General features: G+C 36.8%; 3 protein-coding genes across 4 annotated transcripts in view; 1 reads left to right on the top strand and 2 right to left on the bottom strand.

Moving 5' to 3' along the window:
- Positions 1-4,595: 4,595 nt before the first annotated feature.
- Positions 4,596-6,922, top strand: LOC117906193 (E3 ubiquitin-protein ligase Os04g0590900-like). The gene has a single exon (XM_034819172.1). It carries the CDS (start codon positions 5,557-5,559, stop codon positions 6,682-6,684), a length of 1,128 nt encoding a protein of 375 aa, XP_034675063.1. The 5' UTR covers positions 4,596-5,556; the 3' UTR covers positions 6,685-6,922.
- A 3,392-nt stretch (positions 6,923-10,314) lies between these two features.
- LOC117908059 (transcription factor bHLH71-like) lies at positions 10,315-13,244 on the bottom strand. Its single transcript, XM_034821715.1, has 3 exons — positions 12,428-13,244; positions 11,143-11,586; positions 10,315-10,863 (listed from the first exon to the last, which is right to left on the bottom strand). The coding sequence occupies exons 1-3, from the start codon at positions 12,818-12,820 to the stop codon at positions 10,765-10,767; spliced, it is 936 nt and encodes a 311-aa protein (XP_034677606.1). The 5' UTR covers positions 12,821-13,244; the 3' UTR covers positions 10,315-10,764.
- Positions 13,245-15,567: 2,323 nt separating this feature from the next.
- Positions 15,568-21,498, bottom strand: part of LOC117905135 (uncharacterized protein At4g17910) — a 55,358-nt gene continuing 49,427 nt past the window's right edge. Inside the window, exons 12-17 of one of the 2 annotated variants that reach the window (XM_034818047.1) lie at positions 20,773-20,902; positions 20,607-20,658; positions 20,472-20,516; positions 19,473-19,511; positions 16,161-16,259; positions 15,568-16,056 (exon numbers count right to left, since the gene is read on the bottom strand). In XM_034818047.1, the coding sequence (XP_034673938.1) occupies positions 15,904-16,056; positions 16,161-16,259; positions 19,473-19,511; positions 20,472-20,516; positions 20,607-20,658; positions 20,773-20,902 (518 nt within the window). In that variant the 3' untranslated portion in view covers positions 15,568-15,903. The remainder of the gene's footprint in view (positions 16,057-16,160; positions 16,260-19,472; positions 19,512-20,471; positions 20,517-20,606; positions 20,659-20,772; positions 20,903-21,498) is intronic. The other variant, XM_034818057.1, reaches the window with a different exon arrangement.

Genomic DNA, 21,498 nt, shown 5'->3' with positions numbered 1-21,498 from the left:
TTTGCTCTTTTTGGAGTTACTTGGGTCCTTTCTTTTTCGGTTAGAGATACCCTTATTGGATGGTGTGGCTTTAACTTGGGCAAGAAGCGTAGAAAGGTGTGGAAGGCAGCCCCTTTGTGTCTTTTTTGGGCGGTTTGGAAGGAAAGAAATAGGATTGCTTTTGATTTGAAATTGTTTCAAGTTCCCTTCAACTGATGGTTTATTTTGTTAAACATGTTCTAATGTATAGTTGATGAGTGGACATTATGATAAAGGCATTGATTATCCTAAAAAATGTAATATGTACAATATAAATTTAATATTTCACCTAATAAGATCAAATATGATTTAACCCAAGTTTGGGTTAAAACTCCTTGAACCTGAGACAGGCTTGGGTTGGGTTGTGGGCAACCTCTTCAACCCTGAGGCCTGTATTGGTTTTAACTTGATACAACTTTACTGAGTTTCTGTCTAGAAATTATAGAACTAGGATGAATAACATGGATGGTAACTTGTCTTGAGAATGTTATATTTTGTAGCATAAATTCTGAAAGCCATCATGTGTCCATGATTGTATCCTTGAGGAAATACTTGGGGTAATCTCTACAGTATCAGAAGTTTTTGAAAAGCCACTTAACCTGGTCTCCAAACCTAGGTTATACTGCCTTATATACTTGTATTTTAATCATCTGTCCAATTACCAGCATCTGAAATGAGCTGAAAAGGTATTCATTATTATTATTATTTTTTCCTTTTACCTTTCTCTCTCTCTCTCTCTCTTTTTTAATCTGGTTGTTACTGTAATGCCCTCATTGTTAAGATGCTATCAAACTTCATGCTAGAGTGGAGGAGCTCGATAATAAAAGTCCTAAAAGCTCATGAGTGCATTGTTTAACATGGTCAGACCACAACAAGTATCAGCTCTCTCATCTTTTGTCCCATTGTTTACCATATCTTTTCTCAACTATTTGACAAAGGTGATGTACATCATGTGGTTCAATTCATTCATTAGGTACTATTTCGCCACTGATGATGGAAAGCATATTAAATCTACTCTGGTTTTTCTCTGTGATGAAAATTGCCATTCAACAGTATTGTCTTTGCTTTTTCTGCTCAATGTCTTTCCTTATGTGTTATTATTGACAAACACTTTGGTGGTTGCTGAAGGTTACTTCTCAACTGCAACATTAATGATGCAGTTGGAAAGATATTGGTTTTTATTTATTTTCCGGATTCTAAGATGTGAACAAGATTTTTTTTTTTTTTTTTTTTGTCACCAAAAGATTCCCTTTCAATTGGACAAGCCTGTCTATCACCAGATAACTGAATAGTTCATTTCCCTTAATTAGATCAGTGATTGGGAACCAACCCTTCCATAGCTGTATTTGATCTCATCCCAATTATACAAATTGATGGATGGATGGTGGAGATTAATCATTCATTTTGTGGAATGTGGATGTCCATATAGAGTGAAATTTCCTCAATTGTTTTCTTGTTCTTCTTCTTTCTTTTTTTCTTGGTTTGAATCATTTGATTGGATTTTGCACTGCACTAGTTTCCCTAGCATTTCTACTTCTTTTAAGATCAATCTTTGGGCAAATGATTATGGTTTTTGGGAATGACTGAATCTTTCTTTCACATCCAATTGATTTAAGGGGTGGATTGTGCACCAAGAAGCCCTGTAAACCCAAATACACAAAAAGGACACATGTTGATGGGGACATCCAGACATCTCTTAGTCCAATGGGTGAGTGTCCCCCCTCTGTATTTGTTTCTTTAGTAGATGATAATTTTTCTGTTGTACAAAATCGAGTAAAAACTACTAGGGGTTTTAGAAGTAATCATCTATAGTGGTCACTAATAGAGATGGTACTAGAAAGGGGTGGCAAAGTTGGGGTGCAGAAGCTGGAGGAATAAACTTCCAAAATAGGACAACCCAGAATAGGAGGAGCTGAGTTGGATTAGTGTGATATCATATAAATATGTTTGTCAATAATGAGACTTGCTCATCTTACTTTTCTGATTTGGCTGTAGTAGGAAGGGAATGTTTTCCATCCTATCCTATTATGAGCTGTAAAATGAAGAAAACCTTCTACTTTGTAAGTTAACTCAACAGTATCCTCATTGGACTCTGTTACTTGTCTGCTCAGTAAAATGGGTGGAAGCTTTCCTCTTTTATATATCTCCTTTTTGTGTCGTAAACAGTGAAAGAATCAAGAAGTGCAAGTCTCAAATCCCTCGTAATAGCTCATTATTCAATAAACTTCTGCTTTCTCCTTGAATAGAAAAGTGGCACCGGCACACTCTTGGGCCAATTCTCTTTTCTCTGTCTTTCTTTTCGTCCCTCTCTCAGGTGCAGATATTTGAAACTGTAACAACTCCAGCTGATATTTAAAAATAATGTGGTATTCAGAAAGCTAAATAACATGATAGTTTAATTGATAGGTTGGCATATTTCCTTTTAATATCTCTCAATGTTGGGATTTTGGTATCTCTTTGTTGTCAGGTATACTTGAGTTTGATGCTTTTCAATTGTGGCTTAGTGACGGTGTTCTGTGAAAATGAACTAGAAGTCCCTGAGTTAGAACCTCCCCTGTTTTTGAGGGGTCTAAAGCAAAGGGGTGAGCTCATGTCATACCCGACTTTATTGCTTTTACTTTAAGCAAATTCTCCTTTCTATGTCAAGTTTAGATATTAGGGTTATGGAAAATGGATTACCCAAGTTCCTCCTCATCTTAATTTGGCAGATATTTTGCAGTCATCATGGGGTTGTCTTTATTTGCATATAAGATATGATATATAATTTTGTAGCATATAATCATGTATTGAAATACAGAAACTACAAGGATGAATAATTATTGAGTCCCACTTCATCATGCACAATGATGATAATCATGATTTTAATCATGGTGATGATCATATGTATCATGATAATGATGAAATTTTCCCTACAGTTGGAATCTTTTGGCAATCTTGTTCTGGCCGTGTATACCTACCATTTAAACTCTTGACACACCCATATGATGGGGGACCCTTTTCAATATACTATTAGTGAAAAGCTGGTGAAAAATGTAGTGGATCGAATAATTTCTCATATGGGGTGAGGGAAAATGTGGTGGAAACTGTATAGATTATCTTTTAAAGCAGATATATTTTGTTGAAAACATATGTATAAAGAATCTCCTGGAAAGCCCATTGTGAGTTATATGCTTTAGAGATTTGAAAAATATGTTAGTGTTTTAAATTTGCCATTGTAGTCTGAAGGTTAAACCCTCTTCTTCTTTTTTTTTCGTTTCTTTCTTTTTTTGCCTTTTTTTTTTTTTTCATCATTGTCGGCTTCTCAACTGTCATGTGTGGGTGCATGCGAGGCTACCCTGTACCAAAGATTCTGATCAACTAAAGATAAAAGCTAAAACCTAACAAGCTACCAAGCAACTTTTATACAATGCATATCTGCCACAACACATTTCTATGCTTTTCCCTCTTTTTGACACCCATGTCTATGTGCTGTCTTTTCCATATTTACCTAAGGTCGGATTGATATTTCTCAATTTAATTATACTTACAACAGCTCCAACTTAACACAAATCTAACCCAAAACCACCCTGCTTTCCATCTCTAATCTCACCCAGTTAGCAGATATCTTGTCTAGGGTAGGGGAGTTGGATACTATGGGTGTTTGAGCAATTCTTTTGGAATCATAGGTTCTGAAGGAGGACTAGTCTTCTTCATGTTGTTAGACAAAGCACATGAAAAGGAGCAAAAGAAAATGGCTCACATCCCACTGCTCTAGTGACCAAACTGTCCCATATGCATTTCCAAATTACTGAACTGTCTTACAGATTTTCACAATTAGCAGGGGGGATGCTTCTGATTCCATTCTGTACAGGGGCATCATGGGAAGATCACACAAGGGCATTATGGGAATTCAAACACAAAACTTCAAGGTTGGTGTGGGAAATTAAGAATTTATCATTATATCAAACTATATTTTATGATTGGCGTCGCTTTGGCGATGGGGAGACCAACGAGAAAGTGAAAATGAAAAGCAAAGAAAAGCAAAGCCAGAAGTTTCAAGGTGGGTGTTGAGAAAAAGAGAGAAAGATTTCTTGCTTGTAACACTTATGATTCAAGAAAGCTATCATTGACCCAAGTCGCTCCAATTCAGTGTCTTATCATTTGGTTTTTTTACCTCAATTCAAGTCTGTCAAAAGTGCTTTGATGATGCCATGGACTCAGGCTGGAGAAATAGTAGGGTGTCATTAGTTGAAAAAGAGCCTATATCTTCTGGCTCTCCTTGAATCCTGGCACCATGATTGTATACTTCTCATTCCAGAGGTGCATAGAGCTGAGTGTAATCAACCTTGAGTCCTCTCGGCATTAGGTAAACGTCTAGTTCTGCAATGTCTAAAGAGGGTGTGGAAATGATGTTGAATCATGGGAGCGTAGATGCCGCTCAAGTGGCATCTACATGCCATTTACCGTAGGCCCACTGACATAGTACTTTTGATGCACTTGGGGAGTAAAAACAATTGAGCATTATATTTCCATGAATAATTAATTGTCTCAAGTGTTCCCACATATATTCTTCCCTTTTCATTTGTCATTTTGTTTGTTAAACATATCATTTGTTCTCTCTTTATCTTTTTATATGTGCCATACAAATATTCCTCCTCTTGTTACATGCACTCAATTGAATTTTGTAAAAGGTTGTAGGATCAAGGCTATATGAAGAGGCTAGAAAAGAGGGGCGAACATAAAAAAAAACCCAGCAAAAATGCCTTTGAAGATTGGTACACCTAGGTTGGATTTAGTGAACTTATATTTGGAGGGTTAGATAAGTCAACTTAACCACCCTATTTAAAAAGAGACAGTATCCCATGCAGTATACTTACTTCACCTGCAACTGGCTTCATCAATAATAAAAGCATTTATTACTTTGATGAATTCCCAACCAACCTGTCCACCTTAGTCAACAAACCATTATCTCCTAGAAAGAAAGCTAAAGAAAAGAAAAAGAGAAACCAAGAAAAGAAAAGAAAGGAAAGAATGTCGATCAACACCCTATCCTTCTTGTCTTTGCTTGGCTTTCCATCTAAGCCCCCTCTGCCTCCTTTTCCGCCCCAACTTGTCCCTTCAAGAAACCTCTCTCTCCATCACCACAACCCTCTCCTGCCCTTGCTCTTCTTGCCTTCCAAGCTCTCATTTCATCCAATATCCATCTACTTATACATAATTCTGGTTCTTAGATGCTTCTAATTATCGTTAAGAGAAAAACCTCCATGCCATCCAATCCAAATTCAGTTCTCAGGTGAAGTTTTTGTTCAGACCCTTTTGTTGTCACAGTTGTATAGCATCATCTTTACACAACTCTTATATATACATTTTTTTTTCTCTTTTGGAGCTTCTGGTTTAGTTATTTGAAACTCTAATGCAGATGATCTTGATTGTTTGTTCCACCTTGTCAAGTTTTCATTTCTGTTCACTGACAATCTTCTTGCTTGGTGGGAAGAAAGAAAGAAATATCATGTTATAAAGTTTTAAGTAGGATTAGTCCCATAGTCTCTTAAATTTGCCATGGGGTCTCTTGGCAGCCCAAAAATTTGGGTGCCATATATTAGCACCAAGGACTGTTCTCAGGGTTTCTGTAGCTTATACTGCCCACAGTGGTGCTACATCCCCGCCCCTCCTCCACCTTATTTTGAATTTCCTGACGAAAATTCAGGTCCAAATTTCTCCCCTCTTGTTATCGCGATCATCGGCATTTTGGCAAGTGCTTTTCTTCTTGTTAGTTACTATACCATAATTTCTAAATATTGTGGGAACATGGAGAGGGAGAGAAGAGAAAACCAGGACATAAATGAGGAATTGGAGGACAATCACAATCCGGCACTCCATGAGCCATGGCATGTTGCTACCACTGGCTTGGACGAGGCTCTGATCAAGTCCATCACTCTCTGTAAGTACAAGAAGGGAGATGGGTTGGTTGAAGGGACAGATTGCTCGATTTGTCTCAGTGAGTTTGAAGAAGATGAGAGCTTAAGGCTCTTGCCCAAGTGCAGTCATGCTTTCCATGTCCAGTGCATTGATACATGGCTTAAATCTCACTCCAATTGCCCTCTGTGTCGAGCTAATATTGTTCCTACTACTGTTTCACCGACTCAACTCCCTCCACCAGTGATGGAAAGTCCACTAAATAATGAACCTTCGCAGCAAAGCCAACTTGAGCATGAAAATGTAGCTGTAGGAGAAGATTTGGAAAGGGTTGCGGAAGAAGAGGAAATAATGCGCAATGAGGTAATCCCAAAGACCCCATCGCGGGTTTTTAGCGATTTGGGGAATTCAGAGGGGAGAGATACCATAATTGAGATTAGAGATGAAGGAGAACAACAGATACGGAGATCAATTTCCTTGGATTATTCATGTCAGAACCGTCTTTCAGTAGCCGACATTTTGCTCATGAACGAAGATGAAGATCCCCAGATGGGTGATTGCGATTGCCAGTTTCCAGGTCATGTTGGATCATCAAAAGTAACAGTAGGAGAAATCAGCAAGTACAGCCATAGAAACAGGGTGTTGCAGTGTGTGATGAGTCCTGTCTCAATGAAGAGATCATTCTCAAGCGGGAGATTGTTGTTGACTAGGCATGCCAGAGAACGGGATGGGATAATTCCCACATTCGAGAGAAGATTAGATTACTCATGAACCAAAAAAACAAGAGGGAGGGGTCTTGGTGTGAAGACTTGTATTGTTTTACTACTAATCTTATTTAGATGTTAGTGTGAGAATTCTCTTCCACAAAATGATGAAGAAAATTTCTCCCTGTTTTCCATGACTCGTGTTTTGCTTCCATCTTGGTTTCTCCGCCTACATTGTTTGTGGTTCAGTAAAGATCATATGCTTTGGCTTCAATTTCTTATATAAGAAGTTCCCAATTCTTAAATCTCCTTTTTCCATTCTAGTTTGTTTTCCTTTTCCTCTTCTTGTTTCTCGGGGTTTTCTCTGATTTGAGTGACTATGCTTGCAATTATACTAGCATCTCTGTTTTGGTGCCTGTGCTTTCCCTATCCATTACTCCTAGTGCCCCTGCCACCACCATATGGTGACATGTTGACAGAGACAAAGGAAAGAGTGGGATAGAAATTCTCTTGCTTTCAGCATGGTGACCCTGCAAATGGGCTAATAAGTAATAATAGCTCCAGTGGTCATAATTGCGTCGAGCCCAGGCAGCGTGGGTACAATCTCTTTCCACTCTAATGGATCTATCCACAATGTCCTGTGCCCATTCAAGGACACATCTGTCTGGCTTCTAAAAGCAAGAGAGAAAGACGTGGTTAATGAAAAATACCACAAAGATCTTGTTGTTGGCATTTCAGCCAGAAGTATCAATACGAATAATTATGTCGACTACAATTTTGATATTTGAATGCACCTCTGTGAAATAGAGCCATTTGAGGGTCCAATAATTGGGTGATGGCTCCATAACCTACCCTGGATGGAAGTTGCAGCAGGGTTCTTCCAGCCTCATGGTATTATGATGAATATGAATACTCCAAAAAGAGATCAATCGATGTGTAAAAGCATTGATATTCTCAAATGGGATTTGAAAATGAAATTGCCTTGGTCCGGATTCATTGCATGGACAATATTCAAATGGGTGTGTTCAGAATTTAGCACAAAATTTTGGCCCCTGACCAGTCCTTGGGCTGGCTGAAACTGAAGAGGAAAAAGGGACATGTAAAAATGGATGGAATTCCAATACAAGCACCACAGCCCATCACTGTAGGCTGCTATCTAAACAAAATCAGGTTGAAACATATGGTTGTGTTTCGGAGCTGGTCTCAATAACAGTTTTTTTTTTTGTTTTGAGAATAGAAAAAGATGAAAACATGTTTCATTATCAGTTGCTCCTAAAACAAATTTTTGAAAATTATTATGAAAACAAGGTGTTTTTTGAAAACGCATTTTAATTATTTTCTGGGATATTTTTTTTAAAATAATTATGAAGCCTACAGTGTTCTCATACAAACTTTTGTTCTAAAACATATGAAGGAACTGTTTTGAAAAACTGTTTTAAAAAACGTTTCCAAACAGTACATTCAAACAATACATAAATTCTACTTCATGTTATGGGCAAACAAACATTTCCATTCAGGCTGTCTATAGGTGTAGCCCAGTTGTTCTTTATGCCTGGGCTGGGGTATGGGCCAAGAGCCTGGGCTGAGAATAGCAGTCGTGAAGCTGACTCCTTGGGCGTTTAGGCTGTGGGCGTGATCTGTGGAATGCCGGGCAAAGCTAAACCGCATGGTGACTCCTAATCATCTTTATGCAATGTTAAATCTTAGTAATCAACTTTGATCTATTACAGAAACTGACGAATTCACCAATTTTAACCAAACCAAATGTGGATTTGAGAAAGTTACTTAGCCTTGCACAGAATTTGGGCTGTTGAAGCTCACTGATCCCAGCATGTTTGGTTAAAATCAAGCTTGATCAGGCTAGTTGATTAGTCTATTCAGACATTCATATGCTGATTAGAGGCTTTTCAATGATGCTTCCTCTTTTTGAGGCCTAGAAACAACTTGCAATACAATCATAATCCAGCTGGGCCTTGAGCTCTTTCTGTTCTTTAGTTACCTACCATCACACTACACTAGAAAACAAGGACACGCACATCATTGATTAACAAAGTGCAGCAACTGAGTCACTAGATTATGGTTGCCTAAACAGAACCACATGATATGATTAGTTGCATTGGAGGAGATTAGACGTCAACACCGACAAATCAACGCTGATTAGTCGCATGTAATTGAGCCTAAATTGATTCTCCATCTGACCAAGATTGGATACAACTCAGTATTAGCTAATTAAGTTGATATATATACTATGAATGGTAAAGAAGGAAAATAAAAATAAAGTGTGAAAGGATGGGAGTAGAGTAGCGCCTAACAATGATTGAGTTAAAGACACAAAAGAACAAGAAAAACACAAGGAGGTCCACATAATATGATAAGAAAACTGAATGGTGGCAGTGGTAACACTAGAATTTTCTTTGAGGGGTGGTCAACTCCTCTCACAGAAAAGGCTCATACAAAGAAAATGGAAATAGAAGTGAATTATTTTTAGGTACACTTCAAAAAAAAAAGAAAAAAAAAAAAAAGGGATGATCATGGAGAGGAGAAGAAGGCCATTTATAAATGCAGAAATTGGCATGACTCAAAGGCACAATAGGGAAGGGGTCCTGGATGTCCCTGTCTGGTGTGCACAAGAGGACAGAGGGCCTTAAATGAGGATACAGAGAAACCCACACAAGAAACAAAATTGAAGGCAGATAGAAATACATCGATCCCACAAAAGCCTTCAGCAACAGCCTTTTCTTAAAAACTACAAAATATACATTGTGTTCCCTTGAACTCACGGCACCTTCATGTCGGTGATACCAACAAATGTCATCCCTTCCTTCTTTCCAATTTTATCACCAACCATCGACCCCGTGTACCTTATCTACACTGTCGTCCCGGTCTCCCCAACTTTAGAGTGATTTTCCTATTTATTTTTGTGGTTTTTCAACTCCATTGCTACCATATACAAGAGACGAGGGAATGGAACAAGATTTCGGGGAAAATTAAAAAAAAATAAATTAAAAATAAAAAAGAAGAAGAAGAACACTTGAACAATCTAACATGTAATATATTTGTGGAAGATTAATTAAGATAATATATAAAAATTAAATTAATTTATTTTCACATATGTGTATAAAAGCTTACTTTTCCCTTTTCTTTGGTATCATAAGGTGTATGACTAAACTATACAAAAGTGTAAAAAATATGACTTAAGAGTATGAAAAAGTGAGAACATTGTTAAGAAAAAAAAAAATGATATCTATATATGTATAGATATGATTTTGATTGGTTGTGGGTTTTGGTGTTACTTAACTTTCAGGTACCACATGATCAAAATTTAGAAAAAAACAAGAAAAATTAAATAAAGGGTGACATATTGATGGCTTTCGTTTAAGGTATAATTTTGTACTACTTTTCCTTATGGGAACATTGATTAAGTCACTAAAGTGACAAGAATGATTAATTAACTTATTAATTAGTTTTGGTTAAGCAAATTGAATAGAAAGTATACAAATCATACTTTGATTCCTACGGTGGAATTAGTGTTTTAGGTCAAACACACCATCAAACTATGAAATTTAAATTTTAATATTAAGAAGTAAGAGGGAAGCCCACATGATTTAAAATGGGTCGACCAGAAACAACCTGTCGCACTCACACAAAATAAATCCAAATCTATCTTTTCCCATCCACAGAGGTGTAGATTGATGTGAGAAGAATCTTGGAGCACAAGTTTGATGAGTTAAAGCAAGTTTTGGCCCTCTGTCTACCAAATTTACATTAGGTTGTTTTCTCCAAGCTTGAGACCTGCCATTCAAAATAAGAATAATGTGAACCCATGTGTCTACATTCCACTCTCCCAAACAGCCCTCAAACAAAAGGTAGCTCAAGCACAACCTGTAACTCATCAATTACAGAGCCACGCTCTTGAGAAGAGCATAAGTGGTAGTACCATATATCAAGGCTTGTTTGGAAAGTTCCTAGTTCACTACACTAAAAAGTTGAGGCTAAAGAGAAACCCAAAGACAGCTATGAGAATCTAATTGCTAGACAGAAGTAGAAAGAGAGTTTTTGAAGGATGAAATGTAAAAGAGGTAGCTAGTTGGGGGTGGCAATGCAGTGATAGCACCCTCAGCTCCAAGGGTAGTTTTGGGCATGGAGATCAACATAAGACAGCAGCTTCCTCCTCAATTATTCTAAGCATGTGGTGAACTGCCCCTGCTATGTCATCTACTGATGTGAGCTGGCATCCTTCCTCGACCTGCAATAAGAATATTCAATTTTTAACTCAAAATTCTTTGCATTCCTATAATTGAAACCATAAACATTCATCCCTTTACTTAGAAACCATCCCATATGTTGGAAAACAACACCCCTTTCCCTTGCCCATTTCTCACTTTTGTGGCAAGAGATTGAATATCATCATCACTAGAAAAATGGCTAAAGCACACCCCCATTAAATATTTATTTTATTCCAAATATATATGTACATTGTGATTCTTATATAAACAAATGAATGAGCAATGATACATATACATACCTTGGCACTAATGGAGTAGAGGACTAGTGGGTCCACGGTGGTGACATTGAGATGAAGAATGGTGAGGTAAAGAGTCTGAAAACCGGTGACCATCTTGGAGATCAGTCTAGGGCTTTTATGAGAGAGAATTCGAAGATTTGCATGGGTTTCAATCAAAGTGACCTCAATATCTGCTACTGCTGCCTTACTCTTGGAAGTGTACTTGTTAGGCATTTGAGACCAGGTGTACTGAGGGTACACGAAAAATTGCGAGAAAGGAGGTGGCATGAATTTGTTGGCGGTGATGCCGGTGCCGGTGCTGCTACTGCTGCTGCTGCTGCTGTCATCAACGTTTTCTCTTACTCCTTGCACCATTTTGTGCTTTCGAGCTTCAAGGGACTGCAATAGGTGCTCAAGTTCTTTCACAAATTCTATGGCACCACCTACTATAGAGGCCTGGTCACCCTACACAAATAATTTCTTTTGCATTAAAGTTTGTTCTATTGTTATTATTTATAGGCATTACAAGCAAGAGAAGTAAAATGATGTTAAGACTTCAAAAGAAAATGATATCAAAGGTTTGATTATGATGAGGATGATGGGAAATTTCCCTAAAGTGTTTCTATCTAAATAAGTTAATTAGAACCGGGGAGAAGTACCAAACCTTTCAGTGTTCTTGCAGAACACTTGTTTTGCGGTTTGAGCTAGACCCCTTTATCTTCAGTTGCCATTCCCACATGAAAAATGAGAAACAACAGTACTCAAAGTGAACAAAAAGATGTAAGAGTGAAAGACTGGTTTTAGCCAAAATTAGGGGAACTTCAACCATGGAGGTTTATGACCTACTTTTTTCTGAATCACTCAAGTTAAGACTAAAATTTGGAAAGAATATATGCTTTTCGAATTTATCCTATTCCCCCAAATGTTTGCCTTCTACACAAACTACTTTTTCCCAAAAAATATGATTCTTAATATGCATATTAGGTATTATGATAGTGGATTACTTGAAAAATCATCTGTTAGTTGAACCACAGGAAAGCCAATAGTATGAGTACCCATATCCCTAACCACTGAGGCTCCTTCAAGTAAAGCCAAGTTTCCCTTCATTGCAATGGCTCTACAGGGAAAATAGTATTCTCTTTCCCTATGAGAGGTACCCAATTCCTCAAAGGTAAGGTGTTCTCTGGGTTTCACCATGGAAGCTCAGTTTCTTTTCTGTTATTTAAATCACAGATAGCAAGAGCATAGAAGACAGAAGGAAATGATACAACCTACAATATGAAGGAAGAAGTGATAGAAGACAGACCCTTTGGACGTAAGATTCCGGCATGAGGGAGCGTAAGATGGCGAGATGCTCATTCATCTGTCTCCGGCGATTCCTCTCAACAGCAATGTGTGTCATTCTTTGTGTTTCAGCTTCCTCTTTGTTCTTACAAACCCTTGCCTTTCTCCTCCTCTTTTTTCGCCCTTGCACCGCCAAATTTTGTTTCCTGTTGGAAGTTTCCGGTCCCATGGAGCATCGCGGGTCCATCACTGTAGAAGGCGTATCCAGAGCACCACCAAGATCTTGTGGCTTCAAAGGGTTTTCCAATGAGAAACCAGCCTCTAGGGGGGCATGGCAGGTATATGGGGTTGCTGAGATAGTCTCATAGATGATGAAGTTCAAGAGATCATTAGAAGAAAGAGCTTCGAGTGCCATTTCTCCACTGTTAGTAAGGTATATTGACTTACAAAAATGAGACTCCAATCAACCAATACTGTTAAGTGCTTGTTTCAAACCAGAGAGAGAGAGAGAGAGAGAGAGAGAGAGAGAGAGAGAGAGGTAGAAGTAGAGGAGTTTTTGTGTGTGTGTGTGTGTGTTGAAAGAAAAGGGAGTTAAAGGGTAATGGAATGAAGGATATGGTGCACGTGAGAGGGCAGTAAAAGGAGTTGTGCTTTTCTGCTCCAGAAAGTGATGGGGGGGAGAGAGAGGCTCTTCCTCACACCCTTTGTTTCGTTTTCCTTCCCAGCTCCTTCTTACACCCTTTGTTTCGTTTTCTTTCCCAGTTTCATAGATGCTGTCAACACTGAAACAATTTCTGAAATGAAGAGAGTGGGGGACCCAAATCTATATAGAAATATGCATAAAAACAACAGAACAACCTGTGCAAAAGCTACTCCTCACATTCAAATTTGAGTTGGGTTTTGCAAGAAATGACTGGCTGCCTCCTGTACCCTAGATTCTTATATATACACTCATTTTGCATCAAAAGTATATATGGACTAGTCACATGTGCCTTGATGACAACCCATTGTGACTATACTCATCGAAGTCCATCAATGCCTTTCATGCATGCATGCTGCGTCATTATGAACCACTCATCAATCCAACAATGTATGTGAAAGATTGTATGAGGACAAGTCACACATCATGGCTCCACCATTCCATGAAATCCCATCATCCCTTCCCTTCCCTTGTGCTTGCATTTAACATATTAATTTAATTAGCCTGTGTTTTTGTTTAGCACTTCCATGTTCAGAAGCAAAAACACACAGTAAGACTCCATGTGATGTCCACTGTCAGCCCTGTTTGTGAAAATGAGAAATCATGGAAAATGGGAAGACTGAAACTTATTCAGATTAACAATAAGATTTCACTACTATTCAAAAGATATATAATACAGTATTGAGAGACATAGTCAATAAGACACAGGCATGGGCAACCTTAGATGATGCCCCATTGCTTCTTTTTCTGGGTATAGCTTTCTAGACATGAAAACACTTGTTTTGAACAAGTGTGTCTACCAAACAAACCCCTTATGGTGATTTGATTTGGGTCATTTAGTATATGCTTATCTGCCTCTTCCCCAATTGCAAGGTACTAGTATTAATTGTATGTACGGTTAAGATCAGGATACACTATCCGTCCAAATATCATTGCTTGAATATTTGGAAGAGTATTTAAGATGAGGAGACAGCATAGAACAATTGCCTTATGTCATCAAAGGCATAGCGGAATTAACAATAATATTGTCTTCTTTTGAGGACAAAAATGGATCTTGTTTATCAAATGCAGTATAATAGTTACAGTGAAAACTAATAATCATAAGAAAGGTGAAGAAGCGAAAATAATTAGGCGACAATTCATATTGGTGAGTCATATTCATATCATGTCAAAGCCTAGATATTTTGTCACATAGCTCAACCCAAACTCAAGATAAATAATAATTATATTAAAAATATAAATTCAAATATTATTTAATTATTAAATAGGTTAACCTAATTAAACCATTTAATAATCAGGTTAAATCATATTTTGTATATATTAAACATATTTATAATTCAATTGACATATTTATTTAAAAATAAATTTAAAATGAATGAAATAATTTAAAAATATAATTAGATGGATCCATTCAAAACCATGAGAGGAGCAAGAAAAACGTGAAAAGGAAATAAAATAATAGCATTATAGATGGAGCAAAGGATGAGGAAAGAAGATATTAAAATACAATATGGGGCACTGCATGCTGACATGTTAAAATAGAACATTCACTTGATATACCATACACGTAAGCATATCTGAAGCCGGTTTATCTTTCTATAAGAAGTTTTAGTATGTTTGCTTTTTAAATTAAATTTTATTTTTAAATGTTTTATTTAATTTGGATATACCTTTTTTGGTTAATTTGAATTAATTTAATTGATTTTAAGAATGGTACGCATTCTTCCCTTGGAGGGAGAAATGAGATTTGTGGGCTAAGAGCTAGAAGGAAAAAAAAAAGAAAAAAGAAAAAAAGAAAAAGAGGATGGATAAACAGTAACGCAGCAGTGGGAACATCACAGAGCCGCACAATGAATGGCCGAAAATGGTGGGGTAATGTAAAAATTTCAACGCATATGCGACAATCCAACAGTGCTCAGCCTTGTTTCATATGGTTGGGATTCGATGCTTCAGATTATACATGACACGTCACTCATCAAATATAGCCACCAAGCAGAAAGGCTATCCTTTCCAAGCAATTAAAAAAGGAGGAAAAGAAATTATATATATACGATGCACACACATTGACGCATACAAGTGATTGCAAACACTGGAAACTGTTGCCTTATCTGGTGATGAAGACGGATGAAGGGTGGGAAGGTGGTAGACCTTGGACCATGGTCCAAGCTGTCAGAGGCTCTGAGGGGATTCCATGTGACCAGTGACCACAAGCTTCCCCTCGAAAAGTACATTTGGGCAATCATCCACAGTCAAATCGCAGCTCCATTTTCTACCTTTTTCCCCAAATACCATTTGGGCAATAGCTTTAAGCTTTCTTTTTCATCCGCTACTGTTGTTTTCTACAGTTGCAAGCCACCCTATCTATGCCTTCTATGCACGAAAACGATCGCACATGGGCTTTGTTCACTTTCAAAGTATGACAATTTGCAATGCTTTTCAGAATTTCATTGGGCATGTGGGAGTGGGACTAAGTTACTAATCAGTATATAAAATGCATATCAATGTCAATGGTTGGGTTTGATGCTTTCCATGACCAAGAAGCTTCAGGATCAAACCGTGATCTTAATGGACTGTATCGTTCGCCAGGAATATCTTATTGCACCATATACAAAATCTAGGTAATCCAAAGAGCCGCTCATAGTAATATATCAATTCTGTTTAGGTGCCTTAGAGTTCTGGGCTGCCAATTTCCAAAAACACTGCTGCTGATTCCATGAATACAAAAATCAGCAATTGAGTTTGATTTGTCAGTAAAAATAATAGATTATGGTTGTATACAGTGAAGCAGGGCCCAGTCTCTACCAAAACTTCAACCTAATGCCATACAAATCCATGAGTCCAGTGACAGCAGATAAAGTGAATGAATAGATCACCAAGATAACTAGGGCTCTGGCTGATGAGGCAAACAGGGTATCCGCATACAAGTTTACCAGCCCAGTGAGAATGTTTGCCTACATCAATAAAACAACAAAACGAAAATGTTTTATTAAGTTGAACTCAATAGAGGGGAGAAGGATCTTAATAAGTGAATGAAACTTAAAAATATGTTATTCACCAGAAGAAATGACCCCAGTAAATTTCGATCAAATGCTTTTTCAAGTACTGAAGTTTCACTTGCGGGGATGTAATCGGAGAGCATTAATATTCCCAAGACCTGCAAACATGTGAAATTTAGCTGGGAAGTCGACTAGAAGTTCAAAATCGTAAATTAAACTCCATCGTGATTATAGTAGAATAGTTACTACACTAGAAAACACATGGAGCATACACGCTGCGACGAATTCCAATAATTTTTTTTAAAAAAAAAATGATCAACGACAAGCAACCTCTACAGTAATCAATCAACAATTTGTGAATATTTTCCAGTAATGAATGTTATAAAATATATGAGATGACAATATCTGTTTCCCAACCACCTTGCTAAGAAAATAAAAGAGAAACATCCATTACCTTCTCAATTGGAAAGAATAGGAGAGTTCTTATATCTTATAAAATATATGAGATGACAATATATGTTTCCCAACCACCTTGCTAAGAAAATAAAAGAGAAACATCCATTACCTACTCAATTGGAAAGAATAGGAGAGTTCTTATATCTGGCAAGACCAAATAAATCATAAAGGAATACATTAAGGGAATTATACATAAAAAAAAAAAAAAAAAAAAAAAAAAAAAAAGCAGCTCCTAAGCATTTTACTTTTCCTTTTGAAGCTGTAAGATAATGGATTTTACGAATGGTCAAGGAGAGGCAAATACCATACAATCAGGGTCAAGATGTTAAAGTCTTTCTTGCACCTAATTTGAAGCATGTCTCAAGTAAAGCCACAATATTCTAAAAAGCCACAATACTCTAAATATCCAAGGCACTTTTGGCTGCACTTTTTGGCAGCCATTTTACCAATCTGATAACATAATAAATGAGTCGGAAATACCTTTGGACCTAGATGAATGGGATCTCCAAGCACTAAGTCACTACTAGTCACTGTCTTAAATTTGGAGGTCTTTAATAATGGTACAACAGAAGCACTCTAGTGCATGGGGCCAAAACCCACCAGTAACTTAAGCCAGATTAAGAGAAACTTCACTTTCGCATGTGAAAAATAACCCCTCAATATTATCATGTTTCCAAACATTTCCCACACCCAATTTCTTGGTTCATTTGTTTCAAATTTTCTTAATTTGTCCTTACCATTGGCTTCGATTCATTTTCATATGTCCCTTGTATACACAATCCCTACATAGTCTGGGTGACAAATAATTCATATATACTGAGTGGTCATGATGCGATTGGGACCATGTTGATGCTGGTATCTCAATCCATCTCTACAAATTGCATTGATACATACTAACCTTTATCCAAAATCCCAATGTTTTGTCACTAATTTCTTCCCTTTTTTCTGAAATTAATAATAACATTCATTGATGTCTTCAGACTTTCAGAATCTTGATATGATGGTTGGTATCAATATTTTGTTCCTTCAATGTGAAAAAAGTGCTTCAGGAACTTCAAACAAGTAGTGGACTGTGTCAAACCAAGTAACCAAATGACAAATGTAGCTCATTTCATTAACTAAAGCTTCCTAATAACCTATAGTATTCTGGTCCTATTCAAAGTTCCATAATTTGTCTTAGATGTACATTGTGGGGCTACACACAGAAGAGATTCGTAAATACACACTGCTCTTAAGGTAAAAGGCATAATAAATGTCTGATACATAATTATGGGCAGAATCTAGTGGCCGTGCATGCCTGCTTGTATATATGTAGATATATGCTTTAACTGAATGTCTCATCCTCACTTCAGATTAATACATATTTAACATAGACAAGCTGAACTTACAAACAGAGGTTCAAAACCTAAAAAACACTTAACACCAGCATAAAAGCAAACAAATTTAATCCTCCGAAAAACTTAATGATAAAAATCCCTCAAAACAATTTACCAGTGAATTGCAATGTACCACATTATGTGTGCAACAACCTCCTTAAGAGCCCAAAAAGTGAACTCAGACCGTCCTACAAAGGTTAGTATACTTCTTATGCAATACGTCACCCTGGAGTAACTGCAGAAGGAAGCACCTAACTTCTCCTCTTGCTTGGAACTATTGTCTTACCAGAAGTGTTTATTCTGGAATCCCAATGACAATGAAGCTCTCTTTTGGAACAGCATGAGAATCAGCATCCCAGTTCTTTTAAGAACTTTTAAATCCCTCAACTAAATCACCTTATTTTCTGTCCATTAAAAAGCATCCTGAAGTTTTGAACATGCTTTTGAGACTCTTGAATGGGTTTAAACTGAACACCTAGCATAGTAGGTTTTCTTCCCTGACAACTGGTCTGGACCAAGGCTCATTATAAAGCCTTCTGCTGACACGGACTAGCTTCCTAGTAATTTGGCATCCATCCATAGAAGTTTGATATGAGGTTGAGAGCCAATCATAGAATAATCTCAAACTTCAATTCACCAGACCAACATCACATATTTGAGACAAACCATACTAGTCTTGATTCTTACTAGTGTGCGTTTGTGTGTGTGTGTTACACAAATTCTTTGATTTTCAATTATTAGGTTTTGATCCTTTAAATTTTATTTGATATTTCTTTACCGAGTCTCAAATCCACTACAAAAGAAGGAAATAAGTAGTTTCCAGTTTGCATAAATCAAGTGGGAACAAAAGTGCCCAACCCATGTCAGACCACTATTCAAATTTGTCAAAAATAATCTTCAACAAATTTAAAAAGTTAAAAATACTTTCTAAAAATATTTAAACATATTGTGAAAAAAAAAACGCCAGAGTCTTATTCAAGCTCATGGAACCAGAGAGCAACTGAAACCCATCTTAACCAAATCAGTTAGCAGGTTCTGCTTGGATTGTTCTTTTTGTAAAAAATAAATAAATAAATAAAAATAAAAATCTTTCTTTTTTTTCAATTAAAAAAAATGGCTTGGGTACGAATTCAGATTTTACTTCTTGAACAGATAGGCAATTTTTTTAGGGGCCTAAATTCAGCTTCCCTAAAAATATTTGGATGAACTTTGCTTAGAACTCTAACAATTTTATTCAAATTAATGGGACACATTGACCCAAACATCAAGGATTCCATATGATCCAACACTCAACTTGGGTACCTATCTGGACCAGGTCTAGCCTACTAATTGCATGGATTATATAGCACATCATACATGAATCCTAATCGGGATCTGAATCTAGACTGCTGTATCACAATCTAATGCACATCTAGTATAATCATGGATCCTTATACTGTTAAACGTCTCTTTATAGGCTTTTCTTGCAGTAGAAAAGAAAAAAGATACTTGAATTCACTACCTTGCTGTTAATTTCTGAATCATGAGTTTTGATGTTACCTTCTTTGAGGGTGCATCCTTTTTCTCCTCACAAGCAATCTAGAATTTGAGAGGACAAAACACATGAAAGTGAATTCTCATTTTATAAGATGGAATTTGTAATAACCAAATCCTACCTCAAGTCTAGAAACCAAAGCAGCCCTCATCAAATTTTATTTTGAAGGTCACTAATCATTACAAGTTAACCATAATGTTTTAGATAAATCAACCAAAAAAATATACTGATAGCTTACATATGAATTATTAGTAATTATATACATATACAGAGTATACTTTCCACTGATATATCCCTGAAGTATCCATGTCCTACTTCTTTAGGATTTTCCAAGTGGGTGTCCTTGTATCAAGTCATGTCTCTGTCTTGTGTCCAGGTCTATGTTATGTAACTTTTCTTTTGGTTGGTTTCATAAGTAGAATAGCAAACTTGAATGACATCATCATCTCTTGTACAAGTCAACCTCACATCAAATATATCCTGACAAGCACCCAACTTCTGCCTAGTGGTTAATAACCATGTCAATATAACAGAAACTAATCCTTCACAATACCATTGGACATAAATTGTTCCTACAAATTGCAATTTTATTAACATCTTCATCAAAGTTCCATTTTAGACTTTTCTTAATTAAAGTTTACTTTTTGAACCGTCAATTGTTAGGTATTTAGGGTTTAGGGTTTAGCATTTAAGGTCTTAACTCCTATGATTCTATGTTGCATTTACTACCCTCCAGAGTTTTCTTAATTTATGATATGCCGTTAGAAACCAAGTTACACCATCTGCCTTCTCTTCTATACTGAGATGGATAAACCAACCATTCTACAGCCAGCCCCACTCCGCCCTCCAACTCACTCCACACCAAAAAGATAAACAACTAACCCATCCCTAGCATTGCTGCTCAAATTCAAAATAGCAATTACTCACTTCCATCATTATTGGCATGAAAAGAATATATGGATGATTAAATGCATGCAACTTTGTTTCTGAAAAATGAGACTAACCTGTAGGTTTTGTGCCAACACCAAAGTAGCATAAGCCAAGTTGCACTGCAGAAAAAGTAGTCGATTATCTTTTTCAGATTACAGTTACTAGAACACTTCCGAGAATTAGATAATGCGCAGGCCAAGATGTCATACCATTCTACGGGAAACTCTTTCAACATGCCTGTCAAGAAACACAGTCAATAACCTGCAACAGGCATTAAAAGAGAGTTAAAAAATCACTTCCATAACAACCAAATCAATCAAAACAGATGGGGGGAAATATTGAGATGACAAATTGCATTGCAGTAGGAAAGGGTACCAGAATAGAAGAGAGAGAATCCAGACTCTAGTCCTTGCCCATTTGTTGCTTCTCCACATAGTAGTGGAATGATTTCCAAAGAAAAGATAGTTTCCCAATTGGACTCCAGTCAGATATATACCCCAATATCCTGGGAAGAAAAACAATCCATTAACAAAAATTTTGTACCCAGAGCAGTAAAAAGTAAGAGCCAATGACACAAGCTTATCTAATTGAATGACAAGAGTAACATGTATTATATATATTTATTTTTCATATTAGAAAGCCAAAATCAGACATAGTAGTTGATACGATACAAGGACCCTCCAACCTTATGCAGCTTTGAATAATCAAGGCAACCACCCATACAGCAAACTTTTGAATTGTCTTAAATTAAGTATCCATACATTTAGCCACTTCATGTTTTCAATGTATCTAATTACATACTCTCAACAGTCCATCAGGGCCATCAGTACTGCAACTGATACTGATGCTTTAATAGATACATATTTAATTTAAAAAACTAAAATCTATTCTCAAGACTCCTAAATTCTAATCCAAAGAATCTTAAGACCCCCAGATTTCTTGAAGGATGCCATGAGTACAAGGAAAAAAAATGTAACTATGGTATACTTTAGAAGTACAAAAATATAAGAACAAAATGTTCCCCAAGATTAAGTAAGATATTTTGTCTAGGTCATGATTAAATTGGATGAAGTGCACTGAATAATAGAATCAAATCATATT

The sequence above is a fragment of the Vitis riparia genome, chromosome 2 (genome assembly GCF_004353265.1).
Source record: "Vitis riparia cultivar Riparia Gloire de Montpellier isolate 1030 chromosome 2, EGFV_Vit.rip_1.0, whole genome shotgun sequence".
NCBI lineage: Eukaryota > Viridiplantae > Streptophyta > Magnoliopsida > Vitales > Vitaceae > Vitis > Vitis riparia.
Note: the sequence above shows the minus strand (reverse complement) of the source record. Positions and strands in the feature narration are given on the sequence as shown.

Bases quoted from the DNA above. Each gene is read 5' to 3' on its own strand.
- LOC117906193 (XM_034819172.1), top strand. From the start codon at position 5,557: ATGGGGTCTCTTGGCAGCCCAAAAATTTGGGTGCCATATATTAGCACC.
- LOC117908059 (XM_034821715.1), bottom strand. From the start codon at position 12,820: ATGGCACTCGAAGCTCTTTCTTCTAATGATCTCTTGAACTTCATCATC. The intron at 11,587-12,427 runs GTCTGTCTTCTA...TTATTTGTGTAG, and splicing joins CGGAATCTTACGTCCAAAGG to GGTGACCAGGCCTCTATAGT. The intron at 10,864-11,142 runs GTATGTATATGT...TTCTTATTGCAG, and splicing joins TCTACTCCATTAGTGCCAAG to GTCGAGGAAGGATGCCAGCT.